General features: G+C 41.5%; 1 protein-coding gene across 3 annotated transcripts in view; it reads right to left on the bottom strand.

The window, feature by feature from the left end:
- Window positions 1-7: 7 nt before the first annotated feature.
- LOC131926966 (cilia- and flagella-associated protein 61) overlaps window positions 8-24416 on the bottom strand; it is a 142180-nt gene continuing 117771 nt past the window's right edge. For 2 of the 3 annotated variants that reach the window (XM_059282575.1, XM_059282577.1), the window contains 7 exons: window positions 18050-18173; window positions 8701-8777; window positions 5771-5875; window positions 5096-5199; window positions 4400-4490; window positions 3719-3778; window positions 8-728 (listed from right to left, as the gene is read on the bottom strand). In XM_059282575.1, coding sequence (XP_059138558.1) covers window positions 588-728; window positions 3719-3778; window positions 4400-4490; window positions 5096-5199; window positions 5771-5875; window positions 8701-8777; window positions 18050-18173 — 702 coding nt within the window. In that variant the 3' untranslated portion in view covers window positions 8-587. Of the gene's footprint in view, window positions 729-3718; window positions 3779-4399; window positions 4491-5095; window positions 5200-5770; window positions 5876-8700; window positions 8781-18049; window positions 18174-24416 lie in introns of all 3 variants that reach the window. The other variant, XM_059282576.1, reaches the window with a different exon arrangement.

The following is a 24416-nucleotide window of genomic DNA, read 5'->3' on the forward strand; positions in this document are numbered from 1 at the left end:
TTTAACACATTTAAAAAAATATTTATTCAACTGTAGTTACATGATTTTTCATTGTCTAATAGAGAAAACTGAAATAATCACTAATTTTGTGATTTAAAAGCAATCTTAAATATATTAAATTTTAACAGAATCCAAAAATGGGTTGGACAATTTATTCTGATTTGTGAGCCCAACTAAACCAAAGTTAAAAAAAAGAAATAACTGTCACAAATTTTTTTCATCCCTAGAGTTCAGATCTAGTTAAAAAAAATATGTATACTGATCATCAAAACTGTTGCAACAGTTATATAATATACTTATGAATATATAAAACATTTATTTTGTAAAACCTTAGAATCATTTAAAAAAGAATTATATGTAAAACAAATATCACCACTGGCCTTTAAGTTTTGAGGTTGACCCTCACTAGTGAAGAAAAATTACTGTTCTCTACACAATTTTCTCTACTGAGCCAGAACTGAAAGTTCAGAATGAATTTAAAAATAGAACAAGTCATTAAGATGAACTGTCGATTGTCTGACCAATAGCCACCTGGACGGACTTTACATGGGTCAACATTGATGACGTCAGCCCTGTTGTGGTCGGCCTCACACCATCCCAGGCTTGGCGTACATGGGCAGGTGGTAGTGGTTGTAGCCGATGAAGTTGAGGAGGCGGGTCTCTACGGCACGCTTGGCCCCCGTGGCTATGTAGGCCGACATCAGCTCCTTCCTCTGGTCCTGGGTGAACTGGGGATATCACGAGGGAGAAGGAAATAGATTTTTTTTTTTATTTCGAGGGAAGTTGGGGGGAAATTATGTCACAGAAGCACCTTAATAGAAAAAAAATCTAATTTATATAGAAAATACATACCGTAACAAAGTTCAGACCCCCCCTCCCCCCCCCCCCCCAACGAATTTATTGCGCTAAAGTGCACCCTGTAGTAAAATTAACGTTGTACTCCAAACAAGATATACCAAATCCCAATTAAAAAAAAAACAAACTACCAGCGGAATAATCCCACCATAAGCAGTGATTTTTATTAATGAACCAAATTAATGAATTCCGGGCCACAGTTTGACGGGAGCGTAGAAGAATGAACGTATTCTTACAATTCAACATGACACGGCTTTACAATACACCACTCCCCAGTGGCGTCACAAGGCGGGGGGGGGGGGGGGGTGTGACTCCAACATGTTACACAAAAGCGAAATATAACATGATTATCATATTTTAGCGAGAAAGCTTTTCTCGGGGTAGTTTAATAGCTAATTAAGGATTTTAACTAATGTATGTATATATATATATATATATATATATATATATATATATATATATATATATATATATATATGGCCAATATATATAACTAATTAAATGGGCTTATATATTATATATTAAGAAAATATAGGATGCAAACCATTTCTACTTCATAAATGTAATCGGTGGAGGGGATTGACATACTGGGTTACCGCACCCGATCTAGTGACGCCATGCCCCCCCCCCCCTCCCGCCCCCCTCGAAAAGTACTCTTCAGTATACAAGAATCTATATATATAATTCTCTTCTTCGAGCCGTTAGAAAACAAGCTGCAAACGCTCTCCTTACCTCCCCACCCCTACATGGTTTTAGTGAGCTGTGTTCACTCTAAATGTTTACAAGCAGAGCCAACGATTTTAAACGTAGGGGGGGGGGGGGGGGAGGAGGGGGGGGAGGGAAGGAAGGGGGGGTGGAGGAGGGGGGGGGGGAAGGGAAGGAAGGGGGGGGGGGGGTTATGGTCCTTAACGAGCTACTTATAGTGTTTTAAAGAAATATTTTCAGTGTCAGCGTTGGTACTGTCGAATTCACAAATTATGAATTATTGAAAATTAGAAACAACTAAATAGCGGCGTATGTTATGCCGCGGGCCGGCTCGTAATATAATAAAAGCTCTACGCGTTAGGCCTCACGAGGTCTCAGTATCAAAGAAGAGATTTGACCCCACATGCCAAGTCGAGGCTGGCTTCTATTTTTAGACCCAATCAAGAGTACAGTGGACAGGAAGTGGCAAACACTACATTGGGTCATGTGACCATATTTATGATCATTAGATTGCCCCCTTTTTTTTTGTTTCTGTCCACGAACACGTTGCCAAATTAGTGGCCGGAATGCTCTGCTCTTCCGGGAATATCCAATAGCTGTGTGGGATGTCGACATAAAAATAGAACGACCCAATTATTGGCAGTGAAAAACTCAGCTCGGAAAATAGAAAAAAAAAAACCCACCGGTGAGTTAGCATCCTGAACAAGAGCAAAACAACAAGGAACAAGCACTCTATATTAATTACCTATTAAATACACTAGAAACAAAACAACTATTATCTTTCTAGTCAAAGTATTGGTCACTCATGAAATCTTACACATTTTAGCAGAGGCGAAGAGAGGGGCGGGGGGTGCGGACCGCACCGGGTGACACCAAGGCAAAAAATAGCAAAATATATAGAGAAAAATGATAATTCGACTTAATTGATTAATTCGAGTGTTAAATAGTCTTTCAAGAGGTGCAAATCGAAAAAGGGTCGCAACGCCTCTGGGGATAACACCATTAAGTGCCGACCGGATGACACCCGACCTCGCTACGCCACGGCATTTTAGCAATGAATCCCTTTATTACCCTGTAGATACTAAGACATATTACACATTACCCACAAACTATAACCATCTTAACTACCAAGACGTACCATCGAACTACCAAGACGTACCATCGAACTACCAAGACGTACCCTCAAATCCCACCAAGACTTACCCTCTAACTACCACGAGTTACCCACTAACTACCACGAGTTACCCACTAACTACCACGACTTACCCACTAACTACCAAGACTTACCCACTAACTACCAAGACTTACCCACTAACTACCAAGACTTACCTACTAACTACCAAGACTTACCTACTAACTACCAAGACTTACCTACTAACTACCAAGACTTACCCACTAACTACCAAGACTTACCTACTAACTACCAAGACTTACCCTCTAACTACCAAGACTTACCCTCTAATTACAAAGACTTACCCTCTAACTACCAAGACTTACCCTCTAATTACAAAGACTAACTACCAAGACTTACCCACTAACTACCACGAGTTACCCTCTAACTACCAAGACTTACCCTTTAACTACCACAAGTTACCCACTAACTACCAAGACTTACCCACTAACTACCAAGACTTACCCTCTAACTACCAAGACTAACTACCACAAGTTACCCTCTAACTACCAAGACTTACCCTCTAACTACCAAGACTTACCCTCTAACTACCAAGACTAACTACCAAGACTTACCCTCTAACTACCAAGACTTACCCTCTAACTACCAAGACTTACCCTCTAACTACCAAGACTTACCCTCTAACTACCAAGACTAACTACCAAGACTTACCCTCTAACTACAAAGACTTACCCTCTAACTACCAAGACTTACCCTCTAACTACCAAGACTTACCCTCTAACTACCAAGACTTACCCTCTAACTACCAAGACTTACCCTCTAACTACCAAGACTTACCCTCTAACTACCAAGACTTACCCTCTAACTACCAAGACTTACCCTCTAACTACCAAGACTTACCCTCTAACTACCAAGACTTACCCTCTAACTACCAAGACTTACCCTCTAACTACCAAGACTTACCCTCTAACTACCAAGACTTACCCTCTAACTACCAAGACTTACCCACTAACTACCAAGACTTACCCCTATCTCCTCGTCTACCAACTGTCTAGCCAGATCCTCAATGGTCGCAGCTTTCTCGTCCTGCAAGTAACAATAGACACGTGATACCCGTAACTGTCACATTAACAGCCAAACTCTACCTCACCTACCATTTAGCTTAAGTAACACGTATTGATAATCTTTTTTTTGTATGTCAAGACTAATACGTTAGTTCAAGCATTAGCGGTATCATATTAAAAACACAACTCGAAGTAATTACGTCACAATTACGCCCCCCCTCCCCCATTTTCTATTACTAATACTGTCCCACCTCCATTGCCTTCTCCCCAACCATGTAAACTATTATTGTTAACAATACAATTTTTCTAGACATGTCACCCCGGTGATTAAGCACCCCCCCCCCCAACGTGACCCCTCGACCCCCTTTAAAAACTGACCTAAGTGAGCACGTGACACCAACCCCTATGAAAACCACACCTGCCCCCATCCCTCCGACCCCCTCCCCCCAGCATGTAACCCCCAGGTGAATACCTAAGCCCAACCCCTAAGATCACATGAACCTTCAACCTATGTAAACACATTAAGTGACCCCCGACCCCCAACTATTTTAAACACCGACCCCCTCCCACCCCATGACCACGCCCCCCAAGACCACGCCCCCTCCCATGACCACGCCCCCCATGACCACGCCCCCCCCATTACCTCATTAGAGATGAGCAGCTCCCTTATCTCGTCCCTCAGGTCCGGGAAACGGTCGTGGTAGATGGCCATGGCCCATGGTTCCATCAGGTACCTGCAAGGTCAAGGTCGCCGTCATTACAGGTCAAAGGTCACAGCAGTCAATCACGTCATAGTTTCGCAACGTGGGGGAGGGGTGGGGGATTTATATCAGTTTAAAGTCAGAAATAATGAAAAATGTTAATTATCATTAGGGTTGTTACATTTTGGGGTAGTGATTGGAATTTTATAAAGTCATTTAATGAAGGCGGTGTTTGGCTTAAAAATACAAACACCCACTCCCCCCCCCTACCCCAATTGCTATATCTGGGTTACCTAGGCCGTGCTACACCTGTTTTTTTTTTTTTTTTTTAAATTTGACAGACAAAAATAACTTGAATTTTAAATCGGATAGGGTGGTATTGGATGTTGGTATGCGGAGAAAGCTGGATGCGTGGTAGTGGGGTGCAAAATTTGAACAAAACAAATAATTCGCAAAATTAAAAACTACGAATCCTTTTACTAGTACGTCCAATTTAAAAACAAATTTCAGAATATATTTGAGAAGCCGCCTACTCATTGTTTATCAATAGCTTATTATACTCATCCCGTGAACTTAACTCCATTAGATAGACCTAATGTTATGACTGTTGATAGGATAAAGTGATGAAGGCTACTCACTTATAGAAGTCTGTAATCAAACCTTCCTTGTAGCGAACAAACAGGTTGTTCAGCATTCTTTCATGGACCCCATACAGACACAGGAAGTTGTCTTTGGGGAAGGGCTGGAACAAATGGTGGTGGTGGGGGGAAGGTTTGGTGACTGTCCTTTATAGTGGTGTGTTGTGGTGGCAGTCTTTGGTGGTGGTGGTGTGTGGTGACAGTCTTTGGTGGTGGTGGTGTGTGGTGGTGGGTGTTGTGGTGGTAGTCTTTGTTGGTAGTGTGTGGTTGTGACAGACTTTGTTGGTGGTGGTGTGTGGTGGTGGCAGTCTTGTATGGTGTATGGTAACCGTCTTTGTTGTCTAGTCGTAAAAGTCAAGTTTTCTGAGTTTATTGGTTAGTGACAGGTCAGTTCCTACAGTCAGGAGTCAGTACATAGCGTCACTGGTCAGTATTAAATTTTACTGTCTGTGGTCAGTGTTAACTATCAGTGTGAGTTATTATTGTCACTGTAGATGTTCTGGGATATTTGTTAGCAATACTGTCCAAGTTTATTGTCAGTACTTGGTGCCAGTAGCCATCGTTTATCCTCTTTTAGGTGGTAAAAAAAAAATAAAACAACAAAACCATAATAACTCATCGCAGGGTTAATTCCCCTGAAAATTTTCAACGAGTTACTCCCCTTAGACCACTCACTTTTCTGGACATGCATGTGATGGTCTCCACCGTGTTGTACTGGTTGAAGTGGAGCCTCATGTAGTCCTGCTCACTGCCCAGTTTGCCCGTCACCAGAACCTGACCCTAGGGGGAGAATCCAAGTATTCAATTAATTCATTAATATGTTTGTGTGGGTGGGGGGGTGGTATGTTGTAATACTTTGTTAAAGTAATTAAATATAAAGTAAAAAATTTAAAAAATCAATTAGCTTTAGACACAGCAAGAATGTGCATTACTATTTCCTTTTTTTTTTTGAAAAGGAGGAAGTAAGGACTAAGCAATTGTTTAGCCGACGGCCGCCCCCCCACCTCCCCCTCCACCCCCCCCCCTCCCCCTCCTTCATTGCCTGTAGTTCCACAATACACATTTTGGCGTTTTGATTGCTGATCTTAAAGCTGAATATCGTTATAAAAAAGTCAACTTTCATCACCGTTACATTTTATTATATGTTACATTTAAACAATTTTTTAATTTCACTTTATGCAACGGTATTTACACGTTAGCTTATTTAAATTGAATCCATCACCAGGTATAAATATTTCTGCTTCAACGTTCCTTTCGAAGACAATGTACCAAAACACAGTAGACGGATTCAAATTTTGAATGCATTCGTATTTTTCTAGAACACATGATGTAAAATTTACATTCCCGAAAGGCAATTAAAACACGTTGTCCGATGGAGACTCGCGCCATTAATTGCTTAATTAGGTTTTAAAACGTTCAGACGACCAAGGTCACGTGACTGAAAGACGGACATGCGCGACTAGTGGTGAGGTGAAGACACGCGTCATTAGACAAGGGAAATAATGTACCACAGCAACCAAGTCTGTAATAGATTTTTACGGCGCTGTTTTAATGAATGGGCAATTAATGACGAGGTAATTAACAGTAAGGACGATTGGAGCTGTGGTCATTATTAATGAGGTAATTAGCAAAGAAGTATTTATTATTGTGAAAGTTAGTAAAGTGGTAGTTAATTTGTAGTGATGTAAATTTGTGTGCGGTAATAGTTATGAGGCAATATTGTCTGATTTAATTAGAAGGGTGTTAATTAGTTTTATATAATTATGTGTGAGGTAAATTGCAGTTGGCTATTAGAATATTTTAAATAAGTAAAGCAAGTTAAAAAATGTATGTGGTAAGATAGTTCTAACTAAAGCTAAAGTAATTATGTGGGAGATAATTATAAGGGGGATAACACAACGTTGACAAGCAATTAAAAGTGAAATAATCAATTAGCAGTAAGATAATTAGCGGAAAGATAATCTGATATTGGCTAATTAGTGTACAATTCAGCAGCGCGGTTAATGAAGCGTGGTAAAAGTGATGGACTTGTTAGAAATTTAAAAAACAAGTACTAAAAAAATGAAACAATCTCGGAGGCATGATGACGTTTAAAATTACATGGTGACAAATTAATTCTTTAATCCCCTGATTAAATGCGCGCGGGATATTTCCCCGAAAGTTTTAGAAGTTTAATGGGAGTCACGCATGACTGAACACAGAAGGGGCTGAGTGTTCCATCATGGTCACCCTGATACCGTTGGTGGATTAATTTATCAGTAATTACATAAGCCAAGCTAGTTTTAAATGTTTTTGCCTTGACTACCATTATAGGGGCTAGATTTAATTTTGATGCTTTTAACGTGTGCGGTTTTCTTTTCATCTTCGTGCTTTGTACATGGTTGATTACGTTTTAAAAGAGTGCGTGTTTGTTGACGAGTGTGTGTAAGAACGAGCACGATTGTGTGTGTGTGTGTGTGTGTGTTAGCGAACAATTTGAAGAGAGAGAATGTGCGTATTTTAATTTCAGAGTGAAATTAAACAGAGAGCTGGACATTGCCCCCTCTTTGTCACTACTCATTGTCATTCCCCCACCCCTGTCCTAAAAATAACTTTCTGCCGTTATATCCTGTCCATTGCTCTATGATTAACACCTTGCCTTACCCACCCCCCCCCCCCCCAATCGATTAGCCCCGACATATTCCCCTTAGTATCACTACCTGTCTATTCCTCATGAAATTGACCATCTACGATTAACCCCACCCCCACTTTCTGAAATCAACCACCCCTTGACATGACCCCCAGTCCCCCCCCCCCCCCCCCGATAATACCGACCACGCCCATTAACCATGTGATACCACCGTTTCTGCCGAGCTGTTCCCAAGCCTCACATCATCACCAACAGATGCAGCCGAGTGGCACCACCTTCTCACATCGTACCAACAACAGCGATGAAAGTTGGCATAGCGAATATAAGCCTCGGTTGCTGATCTTTAACTCTAGCGATAGTCCGGTCACACTTGATCTATTTTGTCGAAAATTGATTTATGGGGCGGCGTGGTTGATTTGTAGAGCGTGCGACAGCTCGCCCGTGTGTTTCTCTTTCGGATCCAAGGGTAGTCCGAAGGACGTCCCTGAGTCCATCCAGCTCTAAAGTGTACTTGCCTCACGTTTGGGAAGATAATGGCGGATGGGCATAGTGCTGGCAGCACTGCTTTGTATGTCGTTCATTTTGTTTCAGTTGTACAGCACCAATACATATAACAGACATTCTCGAGGGGAGGGGTAGTAACTACTTTGGAGACCAAATGACAGAAGGTAATTGTTCGGGGGGTAGGGGGGTAATCATCACCATCATCATCATTCCTTTGTGGCCCCTGGGGAGCAAAGGGCTGCAACTACACATTTCCAGCGGACTCGGTTTTGGGCTGCTCCTCTAATCTGTGCCCATGTGAGCCCAGCTGTTTTTGCCTCTTCTTCAACCGTTCTTTTCCATGTTTTTTTTTGGCCGGCCAGCTTTGTAATGGTAGCAGGATAGTATCTCGGGAGAGGGATGATTGACAATAGGTGGCTGGGGTATAATCAAAGATGCAATAGTATGAGCTATAACAAAAGTGAGCACTTACGTAATCTGGTTTAGCCATCATCTGCTGTAGGGTGGTGGGGACGCACGGTTTGTACACGTGGAAGTAGTGGTAGTCACCTGGTGAGTACACAAGACACGTGAGACAGGTGAGACTAGACACGTGAGACAGGTGAGACAAGACAGGTGTGTTGGTCAGGTGAGACTAGACAGGTGTGTTGGTCAGGTGAGACTAGACAGGTGTGTTGGTCAGGTGAGACTAGACAGGTGTGTTGGTCAGGTGAGACAAGACAAGTGGGTCAAGTGAGACTAGACAAGTGGTTAGGTCAGATGATATAAGACACGTGAGTCAGGTGAGACAAGACACGTGAGTCAGGTGAGACAAGACAAGTGGGTCAGGTGAGACAAGACAAGTGGGTCAGGTGAGACTAGACAAGTGGGTCATGTGAGACTAGACAAGTGGGTCAGGTGAGACTAGACAAGTGGGTCAGGTGAGACTAGACAAGTAGGTCAGGTGAGACTAGACAGGTGTGTTGGTCAGGTGAGACAAGACAGGTGGGTCAGGTGAGACTAGACAGGTGTGTTGTTCAGGTGAGACTAGACAGGTGGGTCAGGTGAGACTAGACAGGTGGGTCAGGTGAGCCTAGACAGGTGGGTCAGGTGAGACTAGACAGGTGGGTCAGGTGAGACTAGACAGGTGGGTCAGGTGAGACTAGACAGGTGGGTCAGGTGAGACTAGACAGGTGTGTTGTTCAGGTGAGACTAGACAGGTGGGTCAGGTGAGACAAGACAGGTGGGTCAGGTGAGACAAGACAGGTGGGTCAGGTGAGACTAGACAGGTGTGTTGGTCAGGTGAGACAAGACAGGTGGGTCAGGTGAGACTAGACAGGTGTGTTGGTCAGGTGAGACTAGACAGGTGGGTCAGGTGAGACTAGACAGGTGGGTCAGGTGAGACTAGACAGGTGGGTCAGGTGAGACTAGACAGGTGGGTCAGGTGAGACTAGACAGGTGGGTCAGGTGAGACTAGACAGGTGGGTCAGGTGAGACAAGACAGGTGGGTCAGGTCAGACAAGACAGGTGGGTCAGGTGAGACTAGACAGGTGGGTCAGGTCAGACAAGACAGGTGGTTAGGTCAGACAAGACAGGTGGTTAGGTCAGACAAATAGGTGGTTAGGTCAGACAAGATAGGTGGTTAGGTCAGACAAATAGGTGGTTAGGTCAGACAAAACAGGTTAGTCATGTTAGAGATTACAACATTCGTAAAAAAAAGTTTCAATAACAAATTAACAACCTAGTCAGATAAAAAAAGAAATACAAACATACGTGATAATTATTTATAACACACTTTCTTAAAAACAAAACAATTTACTTTCCATACTGCTAACACACAACACACATTTAGAAATAACGTAATAACACATTTAAAAAAATAAATGCAACCAGTCTCACCTATTTAGATACTGTTTAAAAAATTAGCTCAACACATCCCCCTCACTTTCCACAATCCTACACACGCACCATATTCTCCCACTACACCTTGTCTTAACCTATTTAAACCACAAATCCATTGAACTACCCCTCCCCCCAACCCCCACCCTGAAGACCAGTGTGAACACAACTCAACTTATTGGTATTCAGTCTACATCTCGCCACCAGATGACCACACGATTAACTCCCTTTACATCCATGACGTCAGCGCTACTCGGTATTTTTTTTTTAATAGAAAGGGAACCAACCCAATGACAATAACGGTAATCCCTTCTCAAGTCATTTGTTGTGAATATTGTGAGTTCTACTCAAAAGTGTAAGATTACATCGTCTACTCTTCCACAAACACGATACAAGATGTGTCTAAAAACGTGATTTTAAAATAAGATTTTTTTTTTCTTATTCTATTTTTTTTACACATCCATATTATTGGGATGTTTATGTGTTTGTGGGGGCGGAGGAAAGTAGTGCTAAAGGTGTTTTTTTTTGGGGGGGGGGGGGGGGAAGAGGGGGGAATGGGGGGGGGGCTGATTTAAAAACGTAAGTGAGTGCGTAGAGGGGAGGGTGTAAGATTGAGCGCAAGAAGGTTACAACAGATGGGGGGGGGGGTGCAATGCTTGGGGGTGAGTGGGCGAAATCTCCAAAAAAAAGTCTATGATAGATGCAGGAATTAAAATGGGCTTAGCCAAGATACGGCTGGGGGTGGGGAGGGAGGGGGGTGGGAGGAGAAGCCAAGTATTGGCTAATTAAACGTACGCATTGTTCCGGCTTTGGATGGCGGAACCATAGGAAGCTGTAGTGGGGATGTTTAACGAGGTTTTAAAAGTTATAAATAAAAGACATTAAACCTATATTTAAATATCTTTGTGTTATAGCAGCCTTAAAAAGCGCTGACCTGGTTTCCTGTTTGGGGACATGGCGTCACGCCAACCAGGAAGTGACGTCACACTAATGCAACCGCGACCTGATGCATCAAAACACGAGCTTAACCCTGATGGGAACTCCCACCCTAAATCAAACCTTAAACTGAACCGTAACCTTTGAGCGCATGATACCCAACAAATAAACCAACATTATGACATGCACATTGTACCATTGTGATAGAGCTAATCTTGGCAGAACACTTGATTCTGACATTCTACATTTAACAGTCTTATATATATATATATATATGTTACGGTCAAAGCCCGTAGTGCGGCCAAACCCCGGATTGGCCGGTCAATGCGCGGATTGGCCGGCTCTCTTGGCCAAAGCTCGAAGAACTTAGAACTTAGATCGTATTTCGTACATTGGCCGGCCAATGCGCACACTGGCCGGGACGTACTGGCCAAAGTCCGAAGTGCTTAAACTGGACAGCGTATTTTGTACATTGGCCGGCTAATGCGGGCATTAGCCGGGATGTCCTGGCCAATGCTCTATCTAGACTAAGTTGTGATCGCGTTTTCATTATTCTGGGATGCGGTTTCATTGTGAGTAACGTATTGTTTAGCTCTTGTTTGTACAGCTCATTATTGTGGATCCTGTGGCAAAGATGTCCATGCTATTTGTGGAGTACCCAATGAAGCAGACGAAGGGTACGGAGGGAACATTACCTGCAGATTGTGTCACAACAAACAAGACATCATGGAACACAGGTCAGCAGCTCATAATGGCTTGCAAAATCAAGGTGCTAAGATGCTTAAAACATCAAATACAAAATTTAAAGATGGTGAAGTGGGTGACAATGTACGCATCCGTGTTCCAGATGTTGACAGAGGTCGCGGTGATTCCCGAAGCGTGATTGCAGTTGTCATGAACGTCGAGGGCGGTTTCTACAAATTAGGAACGGAACATGGTGTTCTAAAACAACTGTATGCTAGAAGTGAGTTTTCAATTCTTCACGAAAAACTGCTCTTATTGTCGTCAGTTGGCACTGAGGAAAAATCACTACGAACCATCGCATCTTCACAATCATTGACTGGGGGGCCAAGGCTACACTCGCTGCAATTGCACAACCAAGTGCACAACAAATCGCTGCAAGTGTAAAAAATAACAAGCTGCTATGTAATTCTAAATGCCATAAAAGTTCAACTTGTTGTAACAAATGATAATATTGATTGATTGAGACTATAGTACAATAAAAAATTTGAATGTTTCTGTCATTTACTTTACTTAATAATCAATAAAAACTTAATTTCATGATCCTTACGGCATTAAAAAACCCAAAATCTGCTCATGATTTTCTAATTCGGACTTTGGCCGGTCGTCCCTAGCCAGATGATCTTCTAATTAAGACTTTGGCCGGTCCACCATGGCCAGTCCGCGGACTGGCCGGCCAAAGGCCGAAATCAAGTAAAGTTTCGGACTTTGACCGACCTATGGTAGGCGATATTGGCCAATGCGCGGATTGGCCGGCCAATCCTAGCATACATATATACATATACATATACATATACATATATATATATACATATACATATATATATATATATATATATATATATATATATATATATATATATATATATATATATATATATACATATATATATATACACATATACATATATATATATACATATATATATATATACATATATATATACATATATATATATACATATACATATATATATATACATATACATATATATATATACATATACATATATATATATACATATACATATATATATATACATATACATATATATATATATATATATATATATATATATATATATATATATATATATATATATATATATATATATACATATATATATATATACATATATATATATATATATACATATATATATATATACATATATATATATATATATATATATATATATATATATATATATATATATATATATATATATATATATACATATATATTTTGCGTTTTAAATCAATATAAAAAATAGACGAACCATGAAATGTAACATCTAAACACCCAATATGGAATCCCAGGAGACACAATCTATCCAGAAACTACAACAACCTTTATTTATTCATGTGGTTTAAGAAAACTTAAATAAAAAAAAGCTAAATTGCCACCACGAAACGCAAATATTATTTTGGCCACAATTCCGACCAATTCCTGGCAACCCCACACCGCAGTTTAAACAGAGCGACCTTTGTACGTAGTAAACGCAATCGAAGTTAATCTGCCCGTGGCCAGTTTGTACTCTTAAAAAAAATAACCTCATTTCCCACGATTTGGTTTTTTCCATAAACTTTTTTCCCTACGATTTATTTTACACGAAATAAAATAATTTCAACAACTTAGTAGCTTCGTGACCAATTTAATTAGGTCAAGGGTTCTCACGTTTTAAACCAAACGCAAACTCCGTAATGTCACGTTTACGTACCTCTTGTGTTTAAAAAGAATTAAAGCCTCTGTTGGGATATCCCCCCTCAGCAGTTTTTCTTTCAGACTTTTTTTTTTGGGAGGGGGCACTTGAAACCTCCAGAGGAAGGCGGGGTGGGGAGAAAACCGATTAAAGTATATATTTTCAATTATAAATATATTTTTAAAATTTCGTTTGCGGCGGTCAGATCCTCCCTCCAATAATGCTTGGCCGTTTAATCTCCAAGACCGTCTAGTGTCCTTTACCGTCCAGTGCCCATGGCCGTCCAGTCCACATGACCATTCAGTGACCCTACCCGTCCAACCCCCGTGGCCGTCCAGTACCCATGGCCGTCCAGTGCCCATGGCCGTCCAGTCCACATGACCATTCAGTGACCCTACCCGTCCAACCCCCGTGGCCGTCCAGTACCCATGGCCGTCCAGTGCCCATGGCCGTCCAGTCCACATGACCATTCAGTGACCCTACCCGTCCAACCCCCGTGGCCGTCCAGTACCCATGGCCGTCCAGTGCCCATGGCCGTCCAGTCCCCATGGCCATCCAGTGACCATACCCGTCCAATCCCCGTGGCCGTCCAGTACCCATGGCCGTCCAGTGCCCATGGCCGTCCAGTCCCCATGGCCATCCAGTGACCATACCCGTCCAATCCCCGTGGCCGTCCAGTACCCATGGCCGTCCAGTCCCCATGGCCGTCCAGTCACTGTGGCCTTCGAGTCCATAGACCGAGAACCCCCGAGTACGTGCCTAATGAAACAGCTTTTAACAGCACGCGACAACGGCCGTCTAGTGTTGACATTGGACTCATCACACATGATGGAGGTTAACCAGTAACACTTACGATGGAGAAATACAAAACCAAAACAAAACAAAGTAGGCCTAATGATTTTTATCCTTGAAATCTTTACATACACAAGTTAAACCTCGAATTAATTTTAACCTGTTTTTTTTAATGATTAAAAAAATATATTTTCCTTTTTTTTTCCAACTGACCCCCCCCCCCCACCTTAACTTTGAACCCCTTTGATCTTCACAAATAAATGCGTGACATAGCTAATGAAAGTTATCTTGAGCAGGATGTGAGTGCTGATTGGTTAAAAAATGAAGATTTGGTCAAATAATTTAAAAAAAAAAACAACAACAAAACCGGACCATGCTAGTGGGTTGGGTGGGTTAGCTGGCTGTAGAATGTAAAGGTTATAGTTAAAACGCTAAGTGGTAATACTTGCATACACATATTTACTAATTCGGACCTATTGATTTATATGACAGTTTCTTCGGGAGGGGGGGGGGAATTTATGTAGGAAATCTCTTACCAGTGTCCGCCCCCCCCCCACCCCAACCGGAGAAAAAAAGTCTGAAAGAAACACTGATAGCAGATGAAGTAGAGCTCATCTGTTTGTTTGACCTCGGTATGTAAAGATATACTATTGTCAGTTCCAAGCCTTTTCTTCTAATCACGTGAGTCAGATAATACACATTCGTGCTAGGTGTACTCATGGAACTCCACTGGACCCGAGGCAGGGATGATTCGAACTCGAGACGTTCGGGTTAGAACTCGTGCATTCAAACATCAAACACAGATATGGGGGTTGTCCTTGTGTTATTTTAACTGACTTTAATCCCCCACCCTATAGGGCTGGTAAGTAGGTCACTAACCAGTTCTACTGCCCAATAAAACCTGCATGAGCCATAGAACTAGTTGGTGACCTACTTACCAGCCCTATAGACATACATCGTCCTCACCCCCCACACAAAGCAACATTCTAAATTAAATCAACATTTTCATCGTTTTCGTTCTCCAAAAATGATATTTGATATGTCACATCCTCATTCCTCCATCCTCATGTTTGCTGTCTATGTACCCCCCTCACACCTACATGTGTCTGTGTTTCTTCATTGATGGGCGCCCCTAAAAATGTTAACTTTTTACATTTAACGTTAAACCATTGCCAGAATATGTCCAGTTCAACCACTGATCCCCACCAGAGTTAAACCGCGACAGCCGTTAACCCCAACACTCTCCCCACCTACCATCGCCCACACACAATGACAACACCCCTTCCCCCCGGGGGAGTTTGAAACAAAAAAAAAATCACACGGAAATAAAGGCGTGGCAGAAAACCGTGCCAAAATAATTTGGCACATGTGGCGATCACCTCGCGATTTCCAGTCCCCGGGACATAGCAATTGATAAACTCACGCCCGGCACACTGATCCAGTAGCTCATACAAAAATACACACACGTAGATCTATTGAGCTCTTGTTAATGGGAGATAATTCCGCCACGAAATTTTCCGGATACAATTCGCTGTCTACACACTGTTTTGTTTCGGTGGTTTTATTATATATCAACAAATATTCGTGCGGATGTACCCAAATTCATGAGCTTTTTTTAAATAATAAAAAATTAAAAACCCAAAGCGGACATGAACAACGAAAGAATAGAAGTGTCAGTATAAACCAACCACAGCCGACAACCGGAAGTGGCACGCCAATTCACCACCAACAGACTCCACGTCTGTACCGGCTGAATAAATTAAGCCTCGTTTTTTTTTTTGTGTAACAGCGAGGACAAGGGGGAATAATAATGAGCAGAACACCCTATTAACAGCGATTCCCTCCCCTTGTTTTATTACACATCAAGTGTTCACCCCCTTGATGGAGAGAGAAAAAACGAACCGGACCCCATGTTTTGATTGCACTTACGAGCCAGTCCTATGGGACCAATCGCTGTATGCCTGTGGTGTTAAGGATGCGGCCTAATCCACACACGTGGTTGGATTCTGGATTAATGGATACATCCACGCGCCCTGCGTCAGACCAGCGGCTTTTATTGTCGACCTTGACCGTATGTTATTGCTTTTATCGTGAGCATTGGCAGAAATCGTGGATAGAACGACCAGTTCTTTATACAGAGGTCTCGGTTTTTTTTTAATTCTTCGATCTACGGATTAACCGATAACAGAGGCGTAGCGACCCTTCCCGGCGCCCGGGGACAAACTTTCAAATTGGCGCCCCTCTCGGGAGCAAATTTTCAATATGCACCCCCCCCCTTTAAACTTTCGCGATTTACACACCCCCCTCAAACTATTTATAATGCAAAAATGCAGCTAAAATGACATTTTAATTTAATTTGTTTTTACAACCTCTGACCGATAATTCTCTTTGACAGGACTCCTCTGAATGTTTCCTTTAAACCATATTCCATTAAAAAATTATCCTCATTAAACTATACCCAACTATATAGTGTCCCGTTAAATGATTGATCTTTGATAAAGTGTTCCTCCTGAAGAATGTTTCGATTACACGATGTTCCTGTTTTATAACATTCCAACTATGCAATGTTTCCAGCACATAATATTTCGATCAAACGACTTTCCTATTACTTGATATTCCTACTATACAACTTGCACATTAAATACTTTTACTACGATAAATAATTCCCATTTATTTATATTCCTATAATGTCAACATTTTAATTAAATACTTTTTCTACTATACAACACTCCAATTCAATTATTTTCCCACTATACAACATTCCTATTAAATGATATCCCCACTGTAAAACTTCCGCATATTCCTACTATACAAAATTAACTGATATACCTACTACACTACATTCCCATTAAAAGATATACCCACGACACAACATTGCCATTCAATGATATTCCTACTATACAACATTAAATGATATTCCTACTGTACAACATTCCAATTAAACTTCCAATAAACGATGTTCGAATTAAACAACATAAAGAGAATTTATTTTTTGTTTAAAAAAAATCATTCTTTTTTTTTAACATAGCAGTTGACAACCTGTGTGGACTAATATCTCCATTCTAGCCTTTACCAAATTTTTTAATCCCAGACCCTCATTTTCAACAATAACAGGACAAAAAAAACCCCGAATATTTAGACTAACTATTTCTAACCGTAAAATCATCTCTAGAAAGTGGTCACTGGAAAAATACCACACTCGATTCAATAAAACATACACATGCACACATACATGCACATACATATGTACACGTACACATACACACATACAGACACATGCATACATGCTTACACATACATACTGATACATACTTATACAAACATACATACATCTACATATACATACATGCACTTGCATACACATACATAACACATACATACATATTATGTATACATATATATATATATATATAAACACATACATACACCCATACATACACTTACATAAATATACATTGGTACACACATACATAAATACATATATTCAGACATACATATATACATAAACAAATACACATGCATGCATACTCATAAAAACATATACACATACACATAAACATATATACTTATACACATACATACATACACATACACACAGTACCTGTCCTACAGGCATGTATCCACATACATACATACATGCAAACATACACACGCAAACATACATACATACACACAATGCCTGTCCTTAACGTATGTATCCATATATATACACGTAAACATACACACACATACATACAAACACACAATGCCTGTCCTACACGTAGTACTCACCAGGCAGGTAGGCAGAGACCACCTTGGGGTTGCGGTACATGGGGATCAGGTTCAGGGGTTCCTCGGGTGGTTCAGTGCAGGGTTCAAGGGTTGGGTCAAACAGGCGGAGCATCTCACTGGCCAGCTGAGGGGAGATACAACAGTCAGTTAGCTCAAAGCATTATCTCCCTTGATGAATTTAGGGGAGATAACTTAGTTTCTAAGGTTAACGAATTCTCTCCCTGGATGAACTAAGGAATACAACTCAGTACATTAAAAGGTTAACGGTTAATGAATTCTCTCCATGTGAGGGGAGATAACACAGCCAGTAAACTCAACAAATTATCTCCCTGGATGAACTAAGGAATACAACTCAGTACATTAAAAGGTTAACGGTTAATGAATTCTCGCCATGTGAGGGGAGATAACACAGTAAGTAAACTCAACAAATTATCTCCCAGGATGAATTAAGGAATATAACTCAGTACATAAGATAAACGAATTCTCCTCCAATATGAGCTGAAGGGAGATAATAAACGCCTCGATTTCTGAGGGGGTATAAACATAATATACGAATTTTCTCCCTGGATGAATTCAGGGGCGAAAACTCTGTACATAAGGTTAAAGCATAAAATTCTCCTTAGATTAAATGAAGGGAGATAACTCAGGTTAGCGGATTCTCTCCATGGATTAAATAAGCAGGGATAACTCAGTACATAAGGTGAAGCAATTCTCTCCCTGGATGATCCACTTACAACTAATCAAGGCAACAAGAAGCAGACACACTGAGACAGTGGGGTGTGATATGGGGTGGGGGGTGGGGTGGGGGGAAAGAGGTAAGTAGGAGGAGAGTAACACACGTAATGAGCCATAGTGAGAAGAGAATGTACAGTGAAATAAGAACTCAGATTGTACTTAACAAGTAAGTGGGGGGGGGTATAGATAGTGTTGGGAGGGGGAGGAGGGATCATGGTGTAAGTGCGTAGTTAGTACATTTCCAAGTTGTCATGTCATGGTTGTCCCACGCATGCTAGCATTCGAGAATGAAATAATTCTTAGTTTAGTCTAGGTGGCACAATCACAAGCAGGTGAAATAAGCCCCCAACTCAAAGTAAATTAAATTAAATTAAAAAAAAAACAAAAACCACCATTTCTATAACTCTACGTTTAACAAATATGCAAGTGCTAACATTCGTCAAGTAAAGGCTACAGCGCTATGTTGTTTTAACAAATTAGCCTGTAACTTTGTTGCACTAATACATCTGTCAAGTATATCCTTGTCTAATCTACACAGTAGCTCCGTACGTCAATGTTACGAGCTGATCTCACTAAGAAATGTTGAAGTCACATTAAGGAGAATTATGAGAAGAAATTTGTGTCTCTTGATTTGCAAATTAAACGTCAAAATACACTAATTACATAAGAGGAATACGCCAATTAAATTTTACAATGATTGTCTTCGTTATGTTTTCATCAAAATAAATATTAATTGCATTGTCTTGGTTATCGTTGTTTGCATTTTATTTTATTTGTTGTTATTTTATTGTGATTAATTCTGACGAAAGCAATGAAGCTGAAACGTCATTTATTATGATTACCCAATTGATGTTTTCTTTCACCCATACATTTTTCGCTTGACTGAAAGCTCAATTAGATCTATGCAATTACAAACTTGTCCAAGAAAAAAAAATTAAGAAAATATATTCAGTGAATTTTTTAAACAAGTACGTCTAGGGCAGGGGTCTACAAACTGCGGCCCGCGATGTCCTCTCATCCGGCCCGCGGAGATCTTTTTGTCCACGGAAAAAACGTTTGTTAGTGATGGCCGAGGAACTTTGCCCAGACATACCTGGAAGAAACTGGCCCCCGAACTATAATTTGATAGGTAATGTGGCCCTCGGACTGGAAAGTTTGGAGACCCCTGGTCTAGGGGATATAATGTATAGGGGACATAATGTAATGCGGATGTGTCCCTTGCTATATTACGGCGGTGTCCAAAACTTTATCCATGTACGCGAACCTCCCAGTTTGAAAACCTCTGATGTATTCCGTTAGTCTCGACGACTGTCGTGATATAATTATAACAAGAAGTATACATTCCATTGGAGGAAAGGGGACCAGCTGTAAAAATGTGAATGAAACAGACGGAATTTCGAGCACACCGGTAGTTTTATAAAAATATTTTCGTTAAAAAAAAACAACAACAACAGCTAGACTCTACAGGTAAAAAACCAGCCAGTAAAAAAAAAATTAATCTAAGACCCCCACCACCCCTACATCAAGCCCAAACACAGACAGCTATCAGAAGACAGACAGGCTATTTCTGTAAGACAAGCCGTCTCTGTCATTCCTATCTGATCCCCCACCCCTTCCCTACCATCTCCCCCCCCCCCCCCCCTCCCAACAACATGGCGATAGACAACCAACGTCTTTTTCTTTTCAACATTTCTGTAAAAAGTTTAGCGAGGTTGTTAAAAAAATATATAAATATATATTCTTCGACCAGACATTCTTCACTTCCGTAACACGAAGCACTAAATTGTTAATATATATTAGTAGCAAACGCTTACAACACACGCACCATATTTATAACATGACACCTTAATAGCCGTATGGCCAGACGTGGCCTTGCAGTAGAGCGCTTGACTAACCCAAAAGTCCCAAGTTCAAATCCGGGTTAAGTGCTGACCACATATGTCGAGGTAACAGAATCTACTTCACCTGTCCCATGGACCGTACCGTAATAGCCAAAACATTGCCACGGGCTATGGGGGGGGGGGGGGGGGGATGGGGGGGATGGGGGGGATGGAGAGGGCGGTAAACCGAAATCACTTTTAGTCGGAAGATTAATTGGGGTTGATAAAAAAATGGAATGTGTTCCGTGAGATGAAACAATACAGTGAGTTCACCTGTTGGTTTTATTTCACCTGTAGGTGAGTGTGGGGGGGGGGGGATAATGGTGAGCTCTAAATACTCAAGCTACAAACTAACCATTGTAATATAACTCAAATCACAGACTCACTCCATATAAGGTAGTATTTTTTTTTAAACGCTTGAAAGAGTTGGGGGTGGGGGGAGCTTAAATAAATATTTTGGTATTCTTTTGGGGGAGCTTAAATAAATAATTTTGTATTATTTTGGGTGGAGCTTAAATACATTTGTATGATATGTAAATTTCTTTTTTTTTGGAGGGGGGGGGGGGGGGTTAAATATGTATGCATTCTTTTTTTAAGTGGGGGATTAAATAAATATTTATGTATTCATTTGTATACAGCAGACAAAGCTAAAAAGGAACACCAGACAGAGATTGTTTGTTTGATTTTCACAAAAGGTCGGCTTTAAATAGTTTTAGCATTTTTGGTCATCATTGTGTTTCTGTCATGTTGTGCTCAGGATTTGAACATTGTACGGGCAGTGTAAGGGCAATATATAGGGCAGTGTCGGGGCAGTGTAAGGGCAATATATAGGGCAGTGTAAGGGCAATATATAGGGCAGTGTCAGGGCAGTGTATGGGCAGAGTAGAGACAGTTAAAGGGCAAAGTATGGATAATGAATGAAATATTTGCTTGATGTACGGTGAAATTGTCCGATTTCTCCTAATCTTTTGGTCGTAAATACACCCTAAAATGTAACCGGTATCTACAAATCCTTATAAAGTAGCACGTATCCCAATTCCTGAAAATATACCAGGTATCCAAATAAAATAAAAATGGGTAGATCACAACCAGAGGCGTAGCGACCCTTCCCGGCGCCCGGGGACAAACTTTCAATTTGGCGCACCCTTCGGGAACAAACCTTCAATTTTCAATTTGCACCCCCCCCCCCTCAAACTTTCCATTTGCAACCCCCCCCCCCCCATATATTTTTTTACATTTATAATGCAAAACTGCACATACAATGAGATTTTAATTTGTTTTTTCCAACCCGTTTTGGCGCCCCCTAAGGTCGGCGCCGGGGACATATGTACCCCCCTGCCCCCCTTCGCTACGCCTCTGATCACAACACATCGCCGTTCCTAAAGTAAAGCAGTTACTTCCAAGCCTATAATCAATTGGCTATCCCACAATCCTTAAACCAAACCGATTTCCCACAATTCTCAAATAACCGGAATGATAACGGCAACCTTGACACAGATCAAAATGGCGGATATCCGGCCTTGATAGACCTGCGCGCTTTTTAATTCCGACACCGGGCGACAAGGTTTAATTACGTGCCAATTAACAAATCGATAATTATCGCGTATCCAGCTCAATGAGCATAATCAGCTGATAAAAACTATAGAGGCGACAAACGGTACTTAATCACAGCTAATAAACTTAAGGGAAATTCTACACCAACGCGTATGTTGAATAGGACATTTTTTTGAAATATTGTATCAGATAAACCACGGTGATCTAGATATATAACAAAAATAATTACGTTCATTCAGGCTATTGGGGAATACTGTAGAAGGAGAAGGGGCGGTGGTGGGGGGAGGGTCTGTGTGTTGCCGCATAAATTTTTCACTTACGTAACATATAGTGAAGCGATTACGGTGTGGGGGTGTGGGTCATGTAACAACATACATTTTTTTCCTGTATGTATATTTAATAAAAAGGCGTATAAATCAAATTCTACCTTATAAATGATTTATACAGACGGAGACACTAAAATATCCCCTCCCCCTCCCCCTTAAGCCATGTTTGTCATGTAAATAAGCACCAATTACGTGCAATGTTTTATGCATCGAGGGGTCATAACTGCGGCTAAGCATTTTGTTGTGAGTGTGTAGGTTGTCGGCCCTTGAGTGTCGTGTTCTGACAAAGCGGTGCCATCCTTGCTGGGTACGGCTAATCGGATAGCCGGTCTACTCACCAGATGCATTGGTCGGGCGAGACAACGCATAATAGGGTTGTGGGTTGGTGTCACCCCCCCCCCCCTCAACCCATGGTGTATACAGTCATTGTAAGGTCTAGTAAACACGTTTACAGCAAAGGACCTTAATAAAAATGTACAGCTAATTAATGCTTTTTAAATTCATTAATTGATCTTATTCTTCCTTCTTAATTGTGTTGGAAGAAATCCTTTGCGATATCACAAGTAAGTATTTAAAGTCAACTTGTTATGCGTCATTTATATGGCTCGTTGTTGACATTGATTTCAGGCTACTTTTCTATTTTATCTTCCACATCCTTTGTCCATTTAAGAACAAACTACAAGGCAGCAGTTGTTTGATTTTGGAGTTGTCTCTCCTGGATGGGTTGCTGCCCCCAGCTATCGAGCCTCACCCACGCGTGGTGGTCTCTTAAGGTAAAATATGTAATTAAACAAATAAAGAATAGCGGGATTATGTTAGGTTATAGTTAGGGCTAGGTCAAGATAAATACCAACATTTGAATTTTTGTTAGGATTAAGGCCAGTTTCTATTTAACACGCTGAGCAAGCGATGCGCTAAAAGTTAACGAAAGGGGGGGGGGGGTGTACGGCAAACCCAATATTTATCATATTTTTCTGTTCGCGCCCAAGACACACAGGGCAGATGAAGTAGAGTTCATCTGTTTCAGTAACCTCGGCATTACGGGGGATAATGTGGTCAGCCCTAATGCCCAGCTGCCTGGTTCCCCCTAACATGAGTAAGGTACGTGTTAAAGCTGAGTGGACTCAGGGACGTCCTACAGGCTCGAGTCCGGAATCCAACCATGAAAACTTTTGGGATAGCAGTAGTACGCTCTACCGTCCGACCACGCCGTCCCTCCTCCAATATACCCGAGTACAAAGAGATCAAGCATAGGTCATAGTTAGGTCAGGGTGGTAGGTCACCGTTAGGTCAGGGTGGTAGGTCACAGTTAGGTCAGGGTGGTAGGTCACCGTTAGGTCTGGGTGGTAGGTCACCGTTAGGTCAGGATGGTAGGTCACCGTGAGGTCAGGGTGGTAGGTCACCATTAGGTCACCGTTAGGTCAGGGTGGTAGGTCACCATTAGGTCAGGGTGGTAGGTCACCATTAGGTCAGGGTGGTAGGTCACCATTAGGTCAGGGTGGTAGGTCACCATTAGGTCAGGGTAGTAGGTCACCGTTAGGTCAGGGTGGTAGGTCACCGTTAGGTCAGGGTGGTAGGTCACCGTTAGTTCAGGGTGGTAGGTCACAGTTAGTTCAGGGTGGTAGGTCACAGTTAGTTCAGGGTGGTAGGTCACAGTTAGGTCAGGCTGGTAGGTCACCGTTAGGTCAGGCTGGTAGGTCACCGTTAGGTCAGGATGGTAGGTCACCGTGAGGTCAGGGTGGTAGGTCACCATTAGGTCACCGTTAGGTCAGGGTGGTAGGTCACCATTAGGTCAGGGTGGTAGGTCACCATTAGGTCAGGGTGGTAGGTCACCATTAGGTCAGGGTAGTAGGTCACCGTTAGGTCAGGGTG

This window comes from Physella acuta, unplaced genomic scaffold (assembly GCF_028476545.2).
Source record: "Physella acuta isolate Inbredline_101_S28 unplaced genomic scaffold, ASM2847654v3 ptg001355l, whole genome shotgun sequence".
NCBI lineage: Eukaryota > Metazoa > Mollusca > Gastropoda > Physidae > Physella > Physella acuta.